We start from the raw sequence: 24,583 nt of genomic DNA, 5'->3' as shown, positions 1-24,583 counted from the left end.
GCGATATGGGGACGGATGCTGTGACAGCGAGATAACTCCATAATAAAAATTAATTTTAGTTAAAAAAAGAAAATTTAAATACTTAAATAATATTGAATAATATAGTAATTTTGAGCTCTACAGCGTTTGCTTTCTTCACTGGTTGGCTTGATTATCACTTATTCAGCCGTGTCAAGACAAGACTGTTTCACTACACGTCACTCAAAATGGAGTCTATGTTGCTGGTAAGTCAAATTCAATTCCGAAAGTAAATCTTATTGTCTCCAAGTCACAAACACTGTGTTAACGTTTTTCTCCAATAAATGAAGTCTACAGCCATCTTTTGAAAAGAATCCCACTGCAATCGTTGACTCTTGGTAGCCTGTGGCAGGCAAAATTTCGCGTTGCGTTCCCAGCCGGTATCCTGTTGCGTGGCCGTAAAAGCCCTTTCGAGTTTTATTCCCTATGTGTTCGTGAAGAGCAGATGTGCTTTCGTCTTCCAGGAACCTACACTGTACACGGTGAAAGCAATCGCCATCCTTGACAACGATGGGAACAGAATTTTGGCCAAGGTACGGTAGTCAACTGCGGGACGTGCTTAGCGTGTTTTTAAGAGCCTCAGCACTTAGCTTCGTTTCCTTAAAAAAAAAAAAAAATGGTCATGATTGTGTGCTCTGTTTATTTCAGTACTATGACAATACCTTTCCGTCAGCCAAAGAGCAAAAAGCATTTGAGAAGAACCTATTCAACAAGACACATCGGGCAAACTGGTAAGCCAGGAAACTGGACATTTTGCGTAGTTTTTTTTTTTTATTATTATTTCACAATTTCTAATGGTCCTTGTTTCAGCCGAAATCATAATGCTGGATGGATTGACGTGCGTCTACCGGAGTAACGTGGACCTGTTCTTCTACGTGATGGGAAGCAGTCATGAGAATGAGGTGTGTTTTTTTACGTTCTCGGCCTGCTTTTGATATTTTCCTTGTATTTCATTAGAAGAAGTTTCAGCCAAAGGTAGCGCGACGCGTAATATCGCGCTAAGAACACGTTTCTTTGTTTTATTGCGCCGACAAGTGTGAATTATTAGTACTTACTGAAGTATGTTAGAGCAGTATTGTGCACAGTTCAGCTTGTTGTTGTACATGTGTTTACGATCAGTGTGAAGTTGAGAAAGGAGACAATACACTGCTGTACGTTGTCGAGGTCGTTCTCTGTATTAATGGTAGCCTCTGCGAGTTCGCTATCTTCTAGTGCTGTCCAATAACATAAGCCCTATTGCATGTCTGCTGGTTTATGTTTGATTATGTGCACATCAATAAGTAACGTGACCAGTGTCTTCTGAAAATTTACATAAACTTTGTCTGTATGAAAGGTGAAGGTGGTCGACACTCAAGGCATGTTCATTTAGTAGGAAGCTTGAGACTGATACCAATTTCGAGATGTCCTTTGCAAAACTTGCTGAAAAAGAAGGCATTGTTGTTTTGTGTGTCACATTTTTAGAAAGCTTTCTTTACCAAAAGGTTATGTGGAACACCAGTGCATTTCATGGTCTGCCTAATTTATGTCCATTGCGGGACAGAGGCATCTCCCAGTAATCTCCATTAACCCTTGTCTTTCACCAGCCAACCACATCTTATGCCTGTGAATTTCCCACTTTCATCCTAAGAACTCATTCTAAGGGGACGTGGCTTGAGCATTGGTGTCACACACCCCGTGAACGGAGGCGCCAACGCCGGGCCCAATTCCAAAGCCGACTTATCAGCTTCCGAAAATAACCCCACGAAAGGAAGGACAATTAATAAGGGGCCCTCTGGTGCGCCAGCGAATGCCGGTTGTGGTCCAGACTCCGAGTCAGAGCCCAGAGTTGTCAAAACACAAAATATATTCTTCAAACAAGTTAGTTACATACACATGTGCACACTTCGGCTAGGCTCATCACAACACAACTCAGATGGGTATTAACAAAACACTGGAAAATAATTAACGACAAACAGTAAGAGTCCAACACGTAAAGTACAGAATGAATAGGAACACAAAGTGTCCAATCGTATTTACCCGTGCTGGTCTTGAGCCGGACGATTTCGGCGTAGCTCGAGGCAAATCTCAAAGAAGGAACTTCCGGAAATGCAGACGCTCGATGAACTCGTCGGTTAGCTTGCCGGGGAATCCCCTTCTTCCGTAGACGGTCAGTCTTCACGTCACATCTTTACACCGGCGCGATCTGATCCCACTGCTGATTCCCGCACGGCACTTTTATTGCCTTCGTCGGTGCTTTTGGAACCTTTGGTCGGAGTTGTGATCCCATAGCATGACCAAAGTATGGCATTTCTCACGTTTTTGACCGCGGCCGTCGGAGCTTCGTCGAGAGGGCTGGTGACTCATTTGTAGGCGCAAGCCGGGTTGCTGCCTTCCTCTCTCTCTGCTCGCTGGATGAGAGGGTGTTTCGACGTGCACGCTCTCTCTCTTTCTCGCTCGTTACCATCGCTTTCACGTATCTTGTTTTTGTTTATAGATGCCGTTGATCGCGTCGGCTGTTTGTGGCATATGCGCTCTCTCCCTCTGTCGAAGCTGCCACGAGCCGGCTTGTTCCTTGCTGACTTGAGTGATGCGCGGCGCGCTTAGATTATGCGCTCTTTTGTGACAATTGGCTGGCTTCAGTTTTGCAATTCTAATGTGTGCTGAATTTATTGTCTGTAATGTTAATTAATAGACATTGAATACTAACGAGCTAACCATGATTGTGCGACATTTTCCAATGTCTGCCGTTGTTAAGACTATATTCCAGAGAAGTAACTCTCTACCTCTACTGCACTTACTGCTTTTTGCAATTCACATTTCCATATGTGCACTGTTTGTGTGGAGTATGAACAGATGTTCGACTACTTTATTACTTTTATATAGTGTTCAGCTTCAAATTAACCTGTCTTGTGCCACCACTATGGCTAATATAATTTAAGGAATAATTTCACTCAAGTCTATTCCGATGTTTACAGTCAGCTGATCCTGGTGATGACATGGGCAATGTGCTGCCCAGACCATTGACAAAGTGTGAAAAAGAATAGGATTTGAATAGAATCGTTACATCATCCCAGCCTGTTTTTCTTTTTGCATTGTGTCCTTTGATCTTTGTTTGCTTTAGCCTCTGTTATATGTCATCTTTTCTTGTCTCCTCTCTTCAACCAGTTTTTCTATCCCTCACTTCTAATGTGTGGGCAGACATTGTGCCCCTTCCAGCGGCATTCGCCTGCCTTTTCCTTTCTTTCTGTGACTATCTAAATTGTGCCTGACAAACAAGCACGGCTGTAGCCAAATGGCTTTGAGAACTTCACTATAATCAGTCGTGTTTCTTCTATCCAACAGCTGATCCTGTGCAGCGCTTTGAACTGCTTGTACGACTCCATCAACCAGATTTTAAGAAAAAATGTGGAAAAGAAAGTTCTTCTGGACAACCTAGACATCATCATGCTCGCTGTTGACGAGATCTGTGACGGCGGGTAAGTCGGAACACTAATTCTAGCTTCATACTGCGTCCCATTGGGCTAGTAATTGAGTTCATACTTAAAATGAAAGTGGCACATAAGTCATCGCAAGAAAGACGGGAAACTAATTGTCTAATTTTTCTTTCTGTATTTAGTGGTGCACTCCATATTCATTCACACGTGAGAGGTGTCCTTTTAAGTGGGAGCCGCTATTTGCAGGAATTTGACACGAACTTCTGTGTGCGAGTACTGACTTGAGGAGAGACTCTGTGCTATTTTCAGAACAGTGCTGCAAATATAATAGTACAATAGCACGATTATGTGCTTCAATATGTGGAAATTGCAAACTCAAACACCAGGCAGCTAAACTCTGCAGGCACACTGGCCTCCCCACATTTGGGAGAGCACTTGGAACTCTCACAAGGGAGTATAAAGCCCTGTGAGGACAAATGAAAGCGTAGCTAAGAGAGGAGGAACAGTGGCACAGAGCTTGTATGGTCCAAAAGTTCAAAGTGGTTTTAACAGCCCCATTCACTATTGAAGTGCGCTTGCACATGTACACATAACACCATTCTGTGGTAGCTGCTTTTATCTACCCACATCTGTCCCCGCAGTACACCACAGTGTGCCTAGAACACCATGTTCAATTCATCGTGGCAAAGTGCATGGGCCCCAGCGTATGGTCAGGTGTTCTTGCATAAGCAGACATAACAGCGTGCTACAGTGTTTCATGTGAAACCAATGAGTACTGTTTCTTCATGCACTATTAGTTGGTATTGGAATAGTAAAATTTTGTAAGATTCATTATTTCCTTGTATCATGTTTTTGGCCCCGTTATATCCTTGCTAATGTAGCGTGTAGGTTTGTGCCACAGTTCGTGGAATAATTTTGCAATTATAAATGTTACTGCATTTTGAGTCCTTCACGTAAATACTGGAATATGCTTTCAAGTCAGGATTTTTTGGGAAATGCTTTCCATACGGCAGTGGTTCTCAACCATGGATGTATCGGGGACCCCTTGTGGACCGGTGGAAGTGATGGGTGACCCCTTGTGTAGGGAGGGGGTCAAAGGTTTATTTTCTTTTCGACAAACAAAATTGGCAATGAGCACTGTGATGCATTTTATTTTTTTACTGTCTTGTGCAAATTGCTTCCGCAGTTCCGGGAGCGACCTAGGTCCTAGAACTGGGAATGGAGTCAAGGCTAAACTGGCCTCTGAAAAACAAATTTTTTTTTTTAGGGGTGTGCAAATATCAAAATTTTCTAATACGAATACTTCGAATATTGAAACGAATAATGATATGCTATTATTAAATGATATTATTTATTAGCCAGGGGTGCTATGCAGGATGCACCAAGTTTCTCGTTCGCACAAGTTTTACCCGAGTTTGGTCGATGGCAGTCAGTGAACGGAGATAGCAAGGAACGTGCAATAACAGCAGGCAAGAAGAAATGTCGAGATAAAGCCGTGTATGAGAACATGAGCACACCCTGCGCGGCACAGTGCTTCCGTGCTTCAAGCACAGAGGTCTGCGTAACAAAACGCGCCAGCGCCGCGTATTGTTATCAACGTATTATCGCAATTCAGCAATACCGTCACTGTCCCGCTGTCATCTGCACACTTGCCGTGAGCCGCTTGCCACGCCTTTCTCGGGCGCGTCAAGGGCGTGCCTCCTCTTTCGGGCATTATCTTTCTATTCTCCGTCGAATGCAAACAGGGCACATGCGGTGCATTCATGCACCTACATTTTCCCTCAATCGAATACTTTGAAATACTACAAATATAATAACAAACATTTTATTTCTTAAAGTATCGGTTTGTCATTTTGAATGCTATTAATTTGTGATGACAAACGAACATCGAGTGAATTATTAAATTTTGCACTTTTTTGCCGTGACTGGCGACAGTGAGACGAAAGCTTACAATCGGATACATTCTCGAGGGTCGCACGCACAAGGGAGTTCGTACGGTGAGCAGTCGCCAGGGGCGCTGCAGTGCCATTCTCGATAAAGTCGATGCGATAATGACGCATAAATTCAGTCATGACAATGATCTGTCCATTCCCTGTCTATTAAAGGAATGGCAACGCAGCGCTGCGGCATGGCTGTTCACCGCAAGTGCTTTCACTGAGGCGGCTATTAAGGCCGCCGCTTTACCAACTCAAACGACACTCTAGCGATAGAGATGGGCGCAACGGCTGTCGCTACAAAATTGTTGTGCGGTATTCTAGGGTCCGTAGTGACGCAGCACAGTGAAAATGCACCAGTTTATCTGCGTGCGTGAAGTCTCCGCGATGCATTGCGAAGAAGAGCGTGCTACCCAGCAACACAATTCATCGCTTGTCACCACTTGCCCAGTGAAGGTGCCTCCATGCGCATGTACGCAGAATTTGAGTGTGTTGTTCACTCCAATGTGCTTGCTGATTGCCTCTGCTGCTGAGCTAACAGCGATCGCAGATGGATATCGTAACGACAGTGCAGCAATAGCAATTTTGGCGGGTGAGGGCTCTTGTGTGCAGTTAGGAAATTAGACTTCGAACTCAAGAAGGTGTTGCAATTGTTTAGTGTGCCGTGCTTGTGATGAAGAAATGCCATCGCACTAGGTGTGTTTGCGCTGACCGCTGATTGTGTTCGCGACACTGCGGCTCCGATACATCACTGATGACAGAGCAGCCATCTCAAATGACAGCTGCAATACGTTGTCGTTGGAAAACACTACGCACTGCTCAGGATCGTCATCCACCACGGCGCATTGACGCCTTACAAGCAGCTACAGTGACGTGTCGATCAGTATTTGCTGTGCGCTACATCGCCACAATGCATGCAATGAACCGTGTAGTGGGGCCATCACAGCCCAAGAAGATATATGCATAAGCCAGCGAAAGTCGACGTTTTTTTTTTTTTTTTTTTTTTATAGTGGTGCTCAGTACATCACCGAGGACAGTGCGGACAGTGCGATCACCGAGGACGGTGCGTTCGCCGTTCAAGATTGTTTATGCCTCTCAGTTCCGCACCACCACCACGTCGCTGTTGCCAAAAAATAAGTTGGGTGTGGTCCAACCATGGTTACATGCCTCGTGCAGGGCGTGACCTATGGTTTTGATTGACAGGCAAACTCGTGCCAAACTCGTACATCGCGAAACCCCCCTTGAGTTGAACTCGTGAACATGGCGGCGGCAGCAGCAGCCTGTGTCATCGCATCCAGCGGCAGTAAGCGTTAATATGATCATCTGGACCCGTTCACCTACATGATAGATGTAGAGTTTCAGTGTCATTTTTGCCTTTCCAAAACGTCAGTGTGCTGGCTGTGTGACGAGTTAGGCAAAGGCCCTCGTCTTCGGAGACAGCATGGGAGGCAAATTATGCTTTCCGAGCACAGAGTGGTGTGACTAGGCTGCGGAGGAAAAGTTTGTGCGATTGCTTCGGCTCGGCTCTCTCCTGTTTCAAGCACTGCTCGTCCAACGCGCCTCAGCCTCGGGCCTGGTCCGGCGTCGTCATCAGAGTACTGGGGCACTTACAAGCACCTGAGGTTCAACCCAGACCAACCAACCTGCGCAGGCCAAGTGGTCACATTATATTGGAAGACTCAGAATGGACGCCGAGCTGCCTTCCGGTGCAACAGGTGCCGAAATCAGTTTTCGCACTTCCACGGTACCGCTGCACTGCACGAGCAGGGAGGCGAAGAAAGTTACTTAGTCAACACGGACTGCCTCGGCCGTCCGAACGACCACCTCTCCAGGCGGCAAATTATTTGGCTCACGTACTGCGTGAGCAAAAGCGTAGACATATGGCTGTTGAAGTAGATGACCGGCGACTTGTTTCCTCTATCTGAGCACGCCATCGCCGACTGGAGGAACTATCCCCGTAAGGTCGCGAGGGACGAACTGCTGGCGTGACTTCCACTCGGTGGCTCCTAGTAGATAGCGCAAATTGACGAGTGCCTTCATCGCGGCAAGCAGAAGTGCAATCGAGGCCGCCTAATGACGGGCGACAACTTTCTGCCGAGCCACCAAAATTACGGCAGTGTTAAAGATGGTGGCCCATTGGTCTTCGGCATGTTCTGCGCGACCAGAGGGGTGCTGCCACTTTCAAGGTCGATTGACGATAGGCGGCGACACTAGACGCCATTATTGCAGCCAATGTTCAACCGGGGACCATTATTCATAGTGACGAATTGGCCACATACACATGTATCCAAAATTTAGTGGATGCTAACGGGGCTATGCATCAATCTTCATTAGGAGACAGTGAACCACAGCGTGAACATTGTGGACCCCATCACGCGCATTCACACGCAAAAAATAGAAAGTTATTGTCAAAAAGTGAAGCGCCACCTCATCAGCGATGGGTACAGGGTAACTGCACCGATGCTGGAGTCCCACCTGGGATGGATGTGGTGGCACTCAATGGCCACGTGCGCTGCAAAGATCCTTTCTTGCATTTGTTAGAAGCCACTGATCGCTCGAGCTACCCAGTATAAAGACTCTTTCCTGCAGTTGTTAGAAGCCATTGCTCGAGACTTGCCAGTATGAAGGTGCATCGCAAAGTAAAAGAAAATAAAGCGTAGTTTTCTGACCCTTGCATGAGTGCTTTCCTGCATTCCTGAGTGCTTACACGGTAAGCGCATCGCAACCCACTTATGCGCTAGCAGACGCTCACTTCCTCTCGCAACTGGGGTGCCTTGATGCACACGCATCGAGACACCCTACTCACAGCCTTTCTTTAGCGCGAGCAATGAGCGATCTGTTAAAAGCCCAGTGTGAAAACCAGGCGCACATCAATCTGTGCTCGGAAATGGGAGCGCAAGCATGTAGCGGGTCGCCGCAATCCAGTCCAGAGGAAAGAGGAGCAATGAGCGATCTGTTGAAAGCCCAGTGAAAAAACCAAGCGCACACCAATGGGTGCTCGGAAATGCTAGCGCAAGCACATAGCGAGCCGCGCCAATCGAATATAGAGAAAAAAAAGAGGAGGGCGAGCGTCCCCTCGTGGTATAACGCGAAACATATTAAACTACAAATTAGTCTAATACACATTCAGTGTACATCTTGTAAACTTTAAAATGCTTACAACCCACGTTAATGTGACTAATATTATTGTACTAAATGCATTTCTATTATAACTTGCTTGTGCCTGAAATGCACTCGGTGGAACGACAAACAAGTGAAAGAAGGAACGACCATGCAAAAATTGCACGACCTCTGCCTTAAAAATTGCAGCTTGCATAAGCCGTTTAAAAAAATGTGCACTCGTAATAATGGAACTTAATTTCTTACTTTTTATTGATTCTTGTGCATGCCTTGTTCAACTCTAGCAGGAGCCACCTAGTTTAAGTGCATCTGGAAGTTCACATTTGCATTTGTCCATTTAGCTGTGGTCTGTGTGCATGTTTCTTTTTTTAATCTGTGTGCACCAACCCACAGGTTGTTTATTCTTGCAGTTTTCATTAGCCACATACCCTAAGAAAAAAATGTTCTTACTTTTAGCATCATTCTGGAAGCAGACCCCACCTCAATTCTTCAGAAGGTCGCATTGAGAACTGATGACATTCCACTCGGGGAACAAACTGTTGCACAGGTTGGTAGTTTCTCATTACTTACATTTAGTATGCAACATTGAGAATTGAAAGCGATGTGAAATCTTAATTAAGAATAGATATGTGTGCATGCAGGGATGGAAATTCTGTGCCAGTTAGGCCATTTTGATACTCCAGCAAATTTCTGCGCCAAATTGTGCAGAAAGCAGAAATATGACTGAAATTCCGCCATGCCGCGCCAGATTGCCAGCTTTGGCAAGCACCAGCACAGTGCAGGGCATTGTATCATTGGCCTCAGAGTGCACGTAAAAGTAACTTCTGTATTCTGTTCACCAGTGGACACATACAGCCACATACAATTAAGCCCCCCGTGTAAAACTAAAGGTAGCTCTTGTGTCTTGCCGCCTAAACCGCGAGCAAGGGCAGGCGTGGAGGTCTGGGCTTACCTGCGCCCCCCTTTTGGTGGAGCGGAGTCACATTGTTGTGCTGACGCCATTCTCGCGGAAACACGCGTCCACCTGCTGCCAGCAGTGCCTTTTTTTACTTGCGCCAACGCCACAACAGTTGCTCTTGATCACGCATCCTGATATCGCATTGCTGCGCTGCGTGATCATCCTGATCGAAAAGTTCAAACTGAGAGGGCGAGGAGTGGACCCATAAAAGGAAAGACCAAGAAAGTCTACCTTATTCGGGTAGCTTACATCCAATCACGCAATGTAAAGAAATCTTCAGATGCTTCTAGTGCAGAATCTTGGTTAGAGTTAGTTTGTGCTGTCACATCACCTAGAAATGTAAAAAAAAAAAACTGTGGTGTTCACTTGCCCCAGCTTTTCCACAAACTCTGTTGCAAAACAACTCCAGTCACTTCACGAGCACTTAATATAAAAATAGTGTGAGAAATGACTTTAGGCCACTCTTCAACACTTCAATGCTGTAGAATGCAAGGTGCAGTGAATTTTACCCCACTTAAATATATAATAATGCTCTAAATTAAAATGTGCATGCTCCAGACTGCTCAAAAATCATAATTTGTTTGCTCCATTCTGCCCGAGAAAGAAACTTTATCTGCTCCAAAAATAGCCGTCCTTCTTTGCTCATTTTTGCACCCACAGCAAACGGCGTGCGAGGCGCAATCTTGTGGCACTTGAATTTTATACAGAATCTCACGTCGACGGCAAACTATGGCCTTGAGTGTCTATAATCTTAACACTTAAGATTGGATCATTCTGTATAAGAAGGCAGAAAATTACATGCTTGAATACAACAGTTTCTTTGCGAGCAAGGAATGGACAAGGCTGATTTAGGGCACAAACCAAGAGTCTGTGGCTATCAATTGTACAGTGGTGGTGAACATGTATCCACTCAATGTTTAATCTTGGTTTTCAGGTGTTCCAGTCTGCCAAGGAACAACTGAAGTGGTCACTATTGAAGTAGATTTGTCTCGTTTTCACACTGTACATTTACAAACAGAAGCTGCATGTATAATAAATTTTTTCAGGGAAAGAATGTGAAGTCCTTTTCCTGGATGTGGAGTGGCTCCACATCTGGGCAGGAGTTCTGGCAATGTGCTGTGAGGCCGTGCGATCGACCCTCAGCCAGGCAGTGCTTAGTCCGGGCGAAGGAATGTCAAAACATTCATACTATTTACTTGGATTAAGGCGCAGAATAACACCAAGAGCCCCTCAGCCCACAGTGCAGCATTAATGGATGCAGAACTCAAACATTAAAATAGGACACAAGCCAGAAGTTTTTTGGAAAAAGTTGCTTTGCTTAACCCAAGAAAGCCCAAGAGCCCAAGTACCGTTCCACATAAAGGGACATTAGAACTTGTTAATGCTTACTTATTTCTAGTCGTAGAAGTACAGTGCTCAGCGATTAAAACTCGTGAGTGCATGGCTGCCTGTGCTTTTTGTGTCACCGGTTTGCTCTGGGGATGACAACACAACTCATTGCGGCGCACACTGAAATGCACACAAAATGTGTAACAAATGCAGAGCCTTGCAGAGCCTTTGCGACGCGTTTTGACTGTAGTATTTGCCCCCCACCCCCAATAATTGCCCAGCGCTCACCGACAGCGCAAGAAGTGCCGGCTGCCATGTGCTCCAAGTATCACATTTCGATCACTGAGCACTGTACATTCCTACAAAATAAATTTTTAGTACATTGTAAGGACTATGGTGATTAGTTATTTAATAATTAGGTTTCCTAAACTACGCACAACTGAAAAATTGCTCCAGCACCTCAAAAATGCTACTATAGGCTTTGAATTAACTTTCCTATGCTTAATTAAGCGATTGGAGGTGTCATATATATTGAAAATCATACGTAGCAGTTAAATAAAAGAGTGGTTCACAGCTCAGCCAATATATGCCCCCCAACAAGTGCAGTGAAACCTCGTAACGTAGCCACACATGAAATGAAAATACCTTCATTATATTGCAAGTTAATCTGCATTTTCTGGCATGGGTAGCTGAATTTTCCCATACGTACCATTTTTGTAAAGCTTTGCTGAAGTGTGCTTGTGTTTATCACTGTGAATGACATTAAGAAACAAAGATTTTATGGGAAAGCTAGTTTCAAGCTTGAAAGATATCAGTGAAGAGGACCCACTGAAACTTATGGTCACAGTAAAACCTTTTCAGCCTTAGTGACAAAAAAATACACTACTTGCCAAACTAAATCTTCATTTGTGGCCATAAAGTCAAATGGCCAGGTTGTGACATGCACATCCCATCAACAAGATATCAAGAACAGTTCAGTAGTGGTGACATTTTATTTTATTTTTCTGGGAAAATGGCCTACCAACAATAATAAAAGGCCCACTGATATGCACTACAATTGACTTTTAGCAGTGCTACTTCCTTTTAGAATCGACTGTTTATTGCACGCACAAGTAATGAATGATGAAATGCTAAAGACCGTACAATAAGACATCTCTCCTGAATTTGAACGTTTGGACAAACCTGCACTTTGCTGGAGCCTGACTGGAAGCACAGTTCAGTGGGATACACTCGGCATGGTTGTTGTGCCCCAAAACTGTCAAAACATTGCAGATTTTTTTTGTGACAACACATTGTATTTCCTGTGTGCCTGCTACACATGGATAGGACTTACATTACTGAAGCTTTAAAGCGAGCTTGCACTTCACATTCTCAAACCTCTAAAAATGAAATAAAAACAGCTTTTGTAATAGCAGTGTGTTCTCCAAATAACTCAATCCAGCTTATTTCTTGACCACCGAATTGCCAAAATCATGACCAAAGCAAAAGCAACAGTTTAGTAAGAAAACTACATTGTGCAAATGGGTATTCTAGCTATAACACCACAATATATTAGCGACTTTTTTTAAGGAGTCTACAACTTCACATAAATGTTGTACAGGAGGTGAAGCTACAAGGCATGCCCTCATTCTCAAGACAGCATTTGATGCACTAAAGGGGCACACAGAGTAGGGACCATGTGCATTCACGTTACCATACTGCTGAAGCTTCCATTCCAGTGCCGCATTATTTTGAAAGAGCAACAGAAATTGCGAGCCTGGGGTGCTTAGATTAGCATTTACAATGACAACTTTCTGCATGGCTTGCAGTTTTCGGTGACTCAATGTCTGTCATGGTATCGCAATGCAGCGGAAACAGCATTCACCAATATCACTGCGTCTCTAGTACAATGCATTCTTAACACAGCAAAAATATACCTTTAATTCACTACTGCATGTTGCCTAGTGTAAAATTACAAGTGTGGCCATCCAAAAAATTTTATCAAGTACAGTTCCACCACTCTAACCAAATAGTAAAAGCACACAGGAAGTGATTGTTCCACAACACTAGCTAGTGATAAAGCTAACTGTGTTCCAACACACATATATACTAATGCTCTGCGTACAAGGAACTAGCACACAAAAGTCAGGTGTGGGATGAAACACAGAGCAAAGCTCTGGGGAGTAAGCTATCACCCTTAAAAGGACACCTCAGATAAATATCAAATGAAGCCAGTTTGGTAGATTAAATGCATCAATGTCGAATGTCAGTAACAAGAAATAAGTCACTTTTGCGAAGAATAGAAAACAGCAAAAATTTGAAAATCAGTTTGCAACATCGCAGATTGTGCGACTATCGACCAAGGCTAGGCAACTGCGAAATGATAAATTACACACCACCTTACATATTTCACACAATTTTAAACAGCAGCACAAGGCCTGGTATTGTGGAACCCATATTCTCACAAACACAGTAATCTGTCTACACCTCTAGCTTGGCTTGATATTTGTCTAAAGTGTCCCTTCAACAGCTTATTGCAAACTATGTCAGGCTTAAGACATTAGCTACAGATATTTTGCGAGAGCATTGGAAGTAAGGGCTACTAAACGAACGTGCAGAAGCACAAAGATATTAGCGTACAAAATGGGAATTAAACATGTACGCTTCATGGTTTCTAGTTTAAATAGCTCACAGACTAGGAAAAAGCTGGTTAATAGATTAAATAAGCAAGTGCTCAAAAATATTGTCACAGAATTGTGGGTGCCATACAACAGTCTCTTAAAACCACGCCATCCTCGGCAACCAGATTACCAGCCAGCCACTTTTCGAATACATAACTAAACATGCTCAACAGCAACTTGAGCTTGGCTCTGTATTTATAAAAAAAATATTTGTTACCAAAATTGTGCGAGATTTGATTATTGGAACTTTCCCATTTTACAGTCCAAGTAAATGCTGTTGCAATGAGGGAGGAAGACAGCCCAGTGACAAGACTTGGACGTACAGATGTGGCCACAAAAGATTACAAGACACGCAATTTGAAAGAAAAAGCTGAATTCCCGCAAAGCCTGCGGCGGTATTCTTGGCCTATCATTTTCAGAGATGCTTTCACTTTCGCAAGATTTCAGGTGACTAGTTCCAAACGCGTCAGCGCCTACAAGTGACAGTGTTACTGGCACAATGCAAGGCATTCTCGTCTTTGCACGGCTAGTACAGTACCAGAAACGCTGTTGGCCATAGACGCTGAACAAATCCGGCACTAGTCACGTGACATCTTGTAAAAGTGAAAGTACCTCCAAAAGTGGATTGCATGAGAATACCACCCTTGGCACACAGCCTTTAATTCAATTCAAAGCTTTGGTTTACATCTGTTGTGGAACCTGTGTCTTGTAAACTGTTGTGGCCAACTATACGCTCTCAACTAGTAATCTACATGTAGCTTATTGAAGGTTAAGGTCTTCCACAGAATATCTGGTATTCTTCAATGCTTAAAATACTTATTGTGCAGCAAGGGCCATGCCAAACAAGGCAACACACAGGAGGTGTTGATGTTTGTACGAATTTCGCATTTTCTTTGCTGCAAGATATCTATGGCATCACATAACACAAATTGACTGTCAAATGAAATGGCTTCAACATGGCACAGAACCAATGCAGACATCTTTTTAGAGTAAAAATGTGAAGATATATTTCCCCCAAACGTGAAGAGCCACAACAGCTTGTAAATAAAGAAAAACAGTGAATATTGAGATAAACAACATACATAAGTGATTGCCAAATACAAAACAGTAAAAGGAGGCATGTGCATTATAAATGATGCAGTATTTATGAAGCAAGAACATGTACACACAAGTTACTACAAATTTCCACAAAACAGTCTGTGTACTGATATTTTTTAGAGATCTTTTTGACGGACAGACAAGTGCAAATTGCAACATCCATGGGAAGGCAATACAAATATGCATAATAAAATGTCCGAACAGGTTTTTATTTATGCAGTAAACTGATAAGTACAGTGTTGAAATTATGCCACGTGCTATGTAGTATTCCAATTCGGAAACAAACAGGGCAAATAAATGTGTCCGATTATTTCGCAGCATAGTTAACTATTGGCAGCTGCAAATTATCAAATATAACAGTAATATTATAAAATTTGGGATCACTGACACCTACTTCTGCTTCAGCTTCTTATCACCATCTAGTTGAGAACTAGAACAGTGTGTCAGCAATATAGTATGCGAATATCACTTACGCCGTGTTTCGCAATGGCAAAAAACGACAACTAATGCAGAAAAATTTGAATGGCACACTGCCAAGACTGAAGAATGGCCCAAGCTGCACTGATAAGATTTTGCTTTGACATCTTGTCGCCACCACCAGTCTGATCAATGCATGCCAGGTGACCAATGCTGTCTCTACTGAAACGACAAGGGAGCGAAATGATCATCAATGTGATTCTCGATATAGGTGGTGGGCAGTGTGGTATCAAACAGGCAATTGCAGACGGGGCAAGGCTGCTGCTTGTGAACCTCCCTCATGTGTTTCTCCAGGTCCCACACCTCTTCGGTACACAGGACACAAATCTCTGTTGCAGCCCTTGAGAGAAAGCAAATCACACTATGGGGTTGAAGTCGCATCCAGGTTTGACTGTATTTATAATCTATTCCTTTTCTCATTAGCTGACATGTGACACCATGCACTTTTTATGCTGGATTGGCACAAACAGGTGAAAGCCAGCTTTACCATAAATCAAAAGTGGCTACTCAATGTGACAGTGAATAAGAGAAGAATATAATGAAAGAATCATTCCAAAGCACACGCACACACACACACACATACAGTGTCCCAACTACCATCCACAAGATTTAAAAACATGCCAATGCCATGTAGCTGGACAGAACCAAGGTAATGTTGTTTGCTGTCACTTGGAGCTACTCAGATAATTTTTTTTCATTCTGCCTAATTACATAATTAGTCCTAATTAATGAATAATCTTCTCAAATATTATAATAGACAAAAAGTGTCACTGAGAAAATTATAGAGCAACATGAAAAACTTTCATTGTGTATTGTGTAGATTTATTTCATTATGTGTGTGCATATGTATTAGGTTTTGGTTCTCGTTCCGAAAAAGGAACTGCATATCTCTCTGTATTTGCATTGTTGTTATTGTATTTGGGTCGGCCTATGATGTGTAATCAAAACAAGACTTGCGTGGCACAACCTAGTCAGGCTCTCTCCGGGCCTTTTGTTGTGCCTCCTGAGCCAATTTGTATGAAAAGTTGTCTCGAATAAAAGAGAAATAAAGAAAGAAAAAGAAAAGGACAGCGTGTCTCGTGCCGCCATATTTCACGCAACGCTTCGCATTCAGTGGATGTCAATTACAGTTGAGTATGACAAATGTTTTTGTGACTAGATTGTACATTTTTCCAGTTAGTAACTTTTTTCTCGCAATTTCTTTTTCCAAAACGTATGAACAAGGCTACTGTATGTTACTACAGTAGAACCATAGTACAGCTTGATACAAGCATGTACTATGGCAAAACTGCATTACACTTGCAGGCCATAGGCTTTCTATAAGAAAAAAATGTCAGAAAACGCAAAATGTAGTTATAGCAAAAGCTTAGGTGGAAAAAAAGAGCATTTTTACTAAAGGTTACACAAGAAAACTTTCCTTGCATGTGAAATGGAACTGTAATCTTAGTTGGATGCCACAAGTTCTGACAGTATAGCCTGTCTGGGTGAGCTAATTTAGAAAGTTACTGTTGTCTCCAACAAAATGGGAGGAATTTGCCAAACCCGGTGCTTTAAATTTAATAGTACTTGAGCTAATTGGGCTGCAAGCAGACAGGTCCCTACTTGTGTGCTTCAAAGCTCATTCTAAGCGAAATCAGGTGTGAAGTGCATGAAAACAGCACTAGTCTGACATTTCAAGCTGGCGACTGGCAGGTCACGCTCGCTGGTGTGAACATCTGCACTCATGAGTCACTGCTTGGTTGCTATTCGTGGCCCTCTGTCGGTAGTCAGAGTGAATACACCTCAAGTCCTCAGACAGGCAGGGAACATTATGGAACCTACATTTTGGGAGGATGATTATTTTTGTTATCATCAAGCGTCCTCCACCTTGCGGATTTCTCAAGAAATTATTCCGTTATTAATAAATTTGTTTGGACAGCTTTGCGCTACTTGCTCGTTCCTTCTTGTTGCATCAAGCTGAGACAAGAGGGTGGCTTTGCCGCAATGATCAGGTGTCTGGTGGTTGAGCTTGGAACATCTTGAAGCGCAAATAGGGTTGTGTGCAGAGGCGATACCAGTTTACTTGGAGCTAATGGTTCAAAGCAGTATACAAAAAGGTGCTGCAGGCCTTTTATTATATTAGTGCAAAACATTGTATATAAAACTAAATTTTAATCATGGTGTGATATTTCTGGTCAGGTTTCTCAGCATTAAGCACAGTGAAAACATCAACACCAATGAGCTTCATCACATTTTCTGAGCGCGCAAATTTTCATGCTTATAACACTGCAAATACTGAAGTTTCAGGCAGTCGAGTGCATTAATTTTGCAGGAAAGGGGAAAATACTTACTCTGTACTAGCTGTATGGGTAGACTCGCTGTTTGCATCAGGCATCTCAATTGCCACATATGCATTGTCAAGGTCTGCAGTTGCTTCCTCTTCTAGCATGTAAGAGAAAATGAAGACGGCATAAAAGAAAATAAAAAAACACGAAAAATTACTGAACATAGCAGTCCCTTTTCACAGACCATTTCAAGTAAACACATAAAATGTATTAGACAGAGGGCATAATATGCTCAGTTCTACATTTTTTGGCAGCTCAGGTGATGCAATAACTCTGATGGTGAATGTCGGGCTAAGCTTCAATCGGTCGCTTATGTGGACACACAAGTAGGCAGTAAGACTTTAAAGCACCAAATGCCAGTACAAGGGATTGAATAATTGACAGACTAATTCATTCATTCCATTAAGGCTACTAAGTATTCTTTCAAAACTCTATGTTCATAGCATAACAAAGTCAACGCCAAACTTCTACTTAAAATCTTACGCCCAAGCTACACACTCGTACATCAGCGTAACATCATACATATTTCACAGTAGTATTTTTGTTCATTTGGGTCACTTTAGCACAGAAAGTGAGCTTGAAACTTCCTAGTTTACTTCAAATCACCTATTACTTGTGTCTACCTGTGCTTCTAGTACACAAAATACTATGTCTTGGCCGCGAGCGCAATTGATACGCAGTGGCTGATGCGCTGTCGCGGTGAAAGCTCTGCTGTGGACAACATTCCAAACTGATGAATTTGTGCAACACAGTTGAAATTGACAGCGTCACAGAGTCAAGGTTGCAGGCGCGATGATATCTGCACGCTGCGGCGACGTGCAGTGGGACAGGTGAATGCAAAATGCCTTTGCAGCCTTGACTGATTTTTTTTGCAGGAGTTGGAGTTTCAGCACTAGAGTTGTAAATATCAAATTGATTTCACCGTCGAAATTTGTTTTTCTGGCCTCAATAATTCAGACATACTATCTGTGGCGCCATTCGTGTCCGAAATAATCAGTCGGCAACTCTATTTACTTTCTGCGCACAAATTGAAGAGCCAAAGAGCGACAATGTGCATTGTTCGGTGCAGACCGCGCGCTGCTGTGAAGGCGGCTGAGAGTAAACGGCTCTTCCGTCGCCAAGGAGTCTAGGACACCCCCTATTTTTTTCTCCTAAGTTTCTTGTCCACCTGCTCGTTCTGCATCTCTTCCTTCACATCGCCCTCAACGCTCTCCCCTTGACCGGCGCACCTCATTAGAACACACGCACATGGCGCACACTCGCTGCCTCGCTTCTCTGCAGGATTTTCTGGCAACAGCATTATAACGAGTATTTTTCATCGCGCAGCTGCAAAATGCACCAGGCTGGGGTACGCTTGTGCCCATTAAGCAGTACACATACACACCGAGTTCTATGGGAAGATCAACGGGAGTCAGTAAAGATCGCTTTACATGCTGTCCTGCACTATAAGTGGTTAAGATATAAGTGGTATGACCTGTACATCGTATTCAGCGATGTAAAAGTATGACATTTAATTTTACATCCAAAAGACAATATGCAAAAGTCCTTACGCAGGCTTTCCCATAGAGCTAACTTTCCCTAACCAAGATGGCTGCATTCCTGCTAGTAGCACTGTTAAAGCTGAGACACACGTTTTGAAACCTTAGACAGTTCGGAGAACGGACGGTGGCAGGAATGATGTCAATGACCCGCATGTTGATACGATTCAAGCCCGGGGTCCTCCATCTTGGTTACATCAATGAAAGTGTGCGGAGAAGCACACTTGCAGGTTTTACATATCATCTATTACATGGCGCATACTTTTATATCTTTCATATGGACATACTACATTTTTTGGTTGTAGACGCAGACAGCAAGAGAAGTCTCTCTAGCCTTCATAGCTATGCCTACTACGTATGAAACGGAGTACAGTAACAGGAGGAATATGACAGACTTAATAGTAAATTGATCTTGACAGATTTTCAGTGCTTGCCATTCCTTCAGTGTATAGCTTAAGCACAGAAACACTTAAGCATCTCAGCAAATGACCAACAAGGCTACCATCAACCAGCACCCTACCAGATGCTCCAGGAATTGCTTGCACAATGGCTTCAACTTGTGCCGCACTGTCTGTAGTCGTCGTTCCATCTGTCTGCGCGGCTGCGTCTTGCAAGCACAGGTCTCTGTGGGTTGTTGTCGGCCCACCAAATCCGTAAGGCGGCAATCCACACGGCAGGTTCCAGCCATGCCTGGTGCTCTGCGTGGCCAGTCGGCTACTCCTGGACAACGATGATGCCCGTGGAGTCCTCCTCCAAGCCGGTGCAGTGACTTTGCGTGACTTGGTACATGCTGGACTGACGCCATGCTCGCTGTCAAAGATCACGGAAACGGTTGTTGTCTTGGGCCGAGCACCAATGTGAAAAGATGAGTCTGCGATTGCAATGCCGGAGGACTTGGTGGCAGCGACTCCCACTGTGGGAGGGCACTCCTGGCAGGTCAGATTCGAAATACTTGGAGCGCTGCAGGACAGGTCCACCAGGGTTGGAAAACGTGCCATATCAACTTCTTTCAACTGAAAAAAAAAAAAAAATTGTACTATAATAGTTATTCACCGACAATTACACTCGAACCTCGTTATAACGAAACAGTATGTAACGAAGTAAATGAAATTCCCCTTGAAATCGCCATAGAGATTCACCTATTTAAAACCTTGCTTAAACGAAGTGAAACTGTCCTGCCAATGGATATAACGAACTGGATTCTTATCCGAAACTTAAACATACCCGACCGTTGTGTGCCGAGTACATCGCTTTCAACAGGGTTCAGCACTCGTTCGCCGCGGCAGTTCAAAACTTCCGCGTCCCTGCATCGAATACGCCGTCAAGCAACACTGGTCTTTGTCACCATTGTACATAGCTGTGCACCTGCGCCCAAGCAGCGGCTTACAATCTCACTTCTCCACTGACCTCTCTCTCTTGTGCGTGCCTCGATGCGCAAGCCGCGCCACGCAAGCAAGCGCAGCTGCGTGGCTACACATGGTGTTGCGAATGATTAGTGCATTCACTTCATTCTCTATAGCGCGCCACACAGGTTGCCGCAGCTGGGCCTGGCCTCCGAGATTCTCCCAGAGCAATCTCTGAGGTCAGGCCCAGGCCGTGCATTCATGCCTCTCTTGCCCTGCGATGCACCGCACAAGCTGGCAGCTGGGCATGTGTAATATACGTGCGACCTGTGCACTTGTGGTGTTGTGGGACCGACGCAATAGGAGACAAAAAGATAAGCAAAACTGAGAAGAAAAGAGAAAAGGAAGAGGAAAGCACGAGGCAGGGGGAAGGAGAGCGTGAGCTGCAGGGCTCGAAAGGCTGGCGGCAAGGAGGCGGTGCCGGTTCGGGAAGTGGCCGCAGCGCGTCTCGAGACCGAGCCAGGAGGAAGCCCTGCTGTTCGAAGGAGCCAGACTGTTCTGGGGACGTTCACGGACAACGAACCAGACTGTTCCGGGGACGTTCACGGACGACTGGCCAGACTGTCCTAGGGATGTTCACGGCCCACAGACCAGACTGTTCCGGGGACGTTCACGGACAACGGGCCAAACTGTCCCGAAAACATTCACGGACAACGGCCAACACGGACAACGGTTGACGTCACGGAGTGGACTGGCCGGTCAGGCGAGAGGACACGGCCTGGGCCCACGACCTGGGCTCCGTCGACCGTTGCTGACGCAGTTCCGCACCCGGCCTCATCGACGTCTCCAGGAGAACATAGCTCCAACCCACTCATGGACCGTGCTGGTCGCCACAACCCAGCTTGACGTGGCAGGCAGCATTGACAAGGGGCTCTGCGATTCATTCTCCGCCGTGCCCTCAGCAACCACCCCGTCGTCTAAGCCGACGCAACTGCCCGGGTAGATTCGTGTGTCAGAATCGCCATGACTTTACTATTTACCGTGTCACTGACGGGCGGAACATTATATTACTTAGTTAGTGTAAACCTTTCAACGCATGTTTTTTTTTCCTTTACTCTTTCATATGTGCGCTACAAGTGATAATTTGTTATAAGTGTACAAATGGCTCGGTCTATTACTTGCACCAAGGTTGCCCTTGAGTGTGCAACACTAAACCAGAACCTGACATCACAGCATGGCCTCCGAGATCGCATTGGCACCGGTGCAATCTCAGAGGCCACAAGCCGAAGTTTGCTTGCCTCCTCAATCACACAACGGAGCGCAGTGTTGTGTGCCACGCGCTACTTGATCGCGAAGACCAAAGTGGAAAGCAGACGCGAAAGACCACCACAATGGAACAGAAAGCAGCGATCTAAAGGCGGTTACATCAGGTGCTAAGACGTCATGACACGCCGAAAACTCTTTTGTTGTTTTATTGAAATTTCATTCCATGCGTGGAAATGTAGCGGTTCTGCAGGCTGCAAAGCTGTCTTCCTATTTTCATGCTTACAACTGTGCACCCCATTGCATATATTGCAGTAAGTGGCAATAATGGATATAGTGAAGTAACAGATATAACAAAGTAATTTCGGCTCTCCCTTCAACGTCGTTATAACTAAGTTCGAGTGTACCACCACAGACAGTTATATTAAATTTTTACACGATTACACGAATATAGCCGAGATTCGCAAGCATTAAAATGGGTGTACAGAAGTGTTCAACAGTATAAAGTGCATCAGTTCGAAATCTTGATATGTAAAAGCAAGAATGTGCTCTTGTTTCAACTCGACAAGATCCCAGATTTCAATGTGAACAGGAACGCTTCACCTTAGCTGCTGCTTACGATTCTTGTTTGAGTAAGGCCTGCTTTAGCGTAACACCCACAGACTCCCCCCCCCTTTGGACCTCATTCACAATAAAAAAAAAATTTGCCACCAAACGACACCATGGACCCCCTGCATCAGAAGCAAATTTCAGTAACAATAAAAATTGAAGAAAGGTATGTCAAGTTGTCATCAGTGGTTTCATAGTCTGTGGAGCAAATACAGTGCAGTATGCAGTGTCAGCATGTAGCCATGAAGAAAAGCAGAGGTCTTGCACTTGTAAATATGATAGCCAATATGGCTGGAGGGAAGGAGAGCTCTAGAACATATACTGATGTAGTTTTGAAAAAAAAAAAAGTAAGATATATTACAGTTATTACCTCGGCAATGGCTGGAACACTGATTGAAACCTTCCTTGTCGCAAGTTCCTTAGGCACAGCTGCAGCTACCCCGGCAGATGTGAACTCTGAAATGCAGCAAAGGGATTACAACAACACCAAGTTGCATGCAGTAGGGACAAAGGCGCACACAACACATGCATGCAAAGAAAAACCATGAGGAGCAAAGCACCTGGTATTGGTGCAATAGTACTGTACAGAGCATGTTAAAGGCCAACTGCAATAAAATTTTGGATCACGCAAAAGCCTAGTTTCATACAGTATATAGAACACATAGAGCAGCCGCCACGCAAAGTTTTACATTTGAAATACAGGTATAAATGTGTCACGAAAGATTCGCAAGAATAGCACCTTTTCTTATACCAAAACATAAAAAAAAAAGATGCCATTACTGCTCACAAAAAATGACGCAGAACATGGCATGTTGAGAACCAGCGCAGCATTTCACCACAAGCTCTAGAGAGCTCTATGGTGGCACCCGCAGCATGCCAAAACCCTTGAAAGCTATCTGGGGTTTGCGTCATATCCTCTAAGCACCAGGTGTCCACACTGTATGCTTAGGTCCTACTTAAAGGCTGTTAATAAGAAAATTAGACAATCACGAGCCCTGCAGACTTCCCAAGATTGTATCACTAATACATGCAACTCATTTATAACCAATTTAGCCAAAGTAAGACATCATTGCAGTTGGCCTCTACGTTGACTGCACAAAATATTAATAGAATCAGTGTTCGTGTTGCCTGGCGTGACAGCAGCAAACTCCAATATTCTTGTGCTTCTCAATGCCCTGCACTCGCACAATGAAAATTATCGCATTTACTCTATTGTTAGGCCGCTCTTCTATCGAACATACAGCATGGGCGGTGTAGGGCTGCATGATTGTTTCGTATATATTGTCGCAGTGCCGCAACTTTCCCACGTGTTTTATGAATAGGGAGGCGTCCACTCCCCAGCGCATCCGGGCAGCAACCGTTTCTGTTTTTGAGGGGTCGGACAGCCCGCGTGGTGTCGGGTGACGAGCCGCGGCGCGCGCCGGGGGGGAGCGCGGTGCGGAGAACAGATTCGGAGAACGCGGTCTTGCGCGCACTGGGTTGGCATTCCGCCGATGGTCATAATAGGTCAACGCAGACAAACCTCGAGTGGAACGGCTGTACGCGGTGTTGTGGCGCCGGCTTCCGAGTCCCCTGAGGGCTAGAGATGGCGCCGAGGTTTATGGCCTAGCATTGTTGACCATGTTTTGCGTGTACAGAGCGGGGGTCCACTCCCCTACGCGTCCGGGCGGCAACCACGTGTATCTTGTTTTGAGCGCTGAGAAAAGCCTGCGTGGTGTCGAGTGTCAGCCTGCAGTGCGCGCCGTAGAGGCGCAGTGCGCATGCGAGGATCGCGTTCGAAGAACGTCGTCTTGAAAACACCGGGTCCAAATGCCGCCAACGGTCATTATTTTCCCACGCAGAAAAACCTTGATTGGGGGACTGCGCTACGCAGTGTTGTGACACCAGCCCCCGAGCCTCCTGCTGGCTAGAAATGCCACCGAGGTTTGAGATGGCCTAGCAATAAATCGTGCGTGCCTGGCGTGTTTGCTGAGGCTGTCACTGACCACGTGGAAATAGCAGAGGGAAACGGAGTTGTGGAAAGAAGGAAAACAGGGTTGTTTTCCAATACATTTACTTTTAATTGTAAGCCCATCCCTTTGGGTTGTGGCTTAAACTTTCAGCTCTCATTGGCAACTGCTTCCGTAGGATGGGCCAACGGTCCTACCGCCCTTTTTCTTTGTCTCTTTCACCTATAACAATCGAGACGAGGTGCTTGCTCCTCAGTCTAGGCTCTAATCATTAAACCTGATAGATCAGTAAGACTCCGTACGATGCAATGCTAGTCTGGGCCGTAACCACTTAGTGGTAGAACAGTGAGACTCGGTTGGTCGTATGTAGTGACAGTTGTCCTAGGCTCCAACTTAACAAAAGTAGAAGAGTAAGGCGCTGTTTACTTGTGTGTTTTGCATCAGTGTTTTCTTGCTAACTCTGCATTTGTCTGTGTAAATATTTTTGTTGCAATATATCCTCAAGTTTTGTTACCTCCAACCTGCCTCCTGCTTCATCAACGCCGATAAT

The 24,583-nt window shown here is 44.6% G+C and overlaps 2 protein-coding genes across 2 annotated transcripts in view; one reads left to right on the top strand and one right to left on the bottom strand.

Moving 5' to 3' along the window:
* The first annotated feature begins 123 nt into the window (after positions 1-123).
* On the top strand, positions 124-10,497 carry LOC119455836 (coatomer subunit zeta-1-like). The gene is made up of 7 exons (XM_037717318.2): positions 124-224; positions 483-551; positions 667-747; positions 828-920; positions 3,340-3,473; positions 8,942-9,032; positions 10,378-10,497. The coding sequence occupies exons 1-7, from the start codon at positions 207-209 to the stop codon at positions 10,423-10,425; spliced, it is 534 nt and encodes a 177-aa protein (XP_037573246.1). The 5' UTR covers positions 124-206; the 3' UTR covers positions 10,426-10,497.
* Positions 10,498-11,750: 1,253 nt separating this feature from the next.
* The window catches only part of LOC119455835 (uncharacterized), a 46,693-nt gene continuing 33,860 nt past the window's right edge, over positions 11,751-24,583 (bottom strand). The window contains exons 11-14 of the mRNA XM_037717317.1: positions 22,455-22,540; positions 19,390-19,882; positions 17,338-17,428; positions 11,751-15,347 (exon numbers count right to left, since the gene is read on the bottom strand). Coding sequence (XP_037573245.1) covers positions 15,167-15,347; positions 17,338-17,428; positions 19,390-19,882; positions 22,455-22,540 — 851 coding nt within the window. The 3' untranslated portion in view covers positions 11,751-15,166. The remainder of the gene's footprint in view (positions 15,348-17,337; positions 17,429-19,389; positions 19,883-22,454; positions 22,541-24,583) is intronic.

The sequence above is a fragment of the Dermacentor silvarum genome, chromosome 6 (assembly GCF_013339745.2).
Source record: "Dermacentor silvarum isolate Dsil-2018 chromosome 6, BIME_Dsil_1.4, whole genome shotgun sequence".
Classification (NCBI taxonomy): Eukaryota; Metazoa; Arthropoda; class Arachnida; order Ixodida; family Ixodidae; genus Dermacentor; species Dermacentor silvarum.
The sequence above is the reverse complement of the archived record's forward strand: the minus strand, read 5'-3'. Positions and strand labels throughout refer to the sequence as shown.

Excerpts from the sequence above, each read along its gene's own strand:
- LOC119455836 (XM_037717318.2), top strand. Across the intron at positions 552-666 it reads GGAACAGAATTTTGGCCAAG|TACTATGACAATACCTTTCC; the intron begins GTACGGTAGTCA and ends TGTTTATTTCAG. Across the intron at positions 921-3,339 it reads GAAGCAGTCATGAGAATGAG|CTGATCCTGTGCAGCGCTTT; the intron begins GTGTGTTTTTTT and ends TCTATCCAACAG.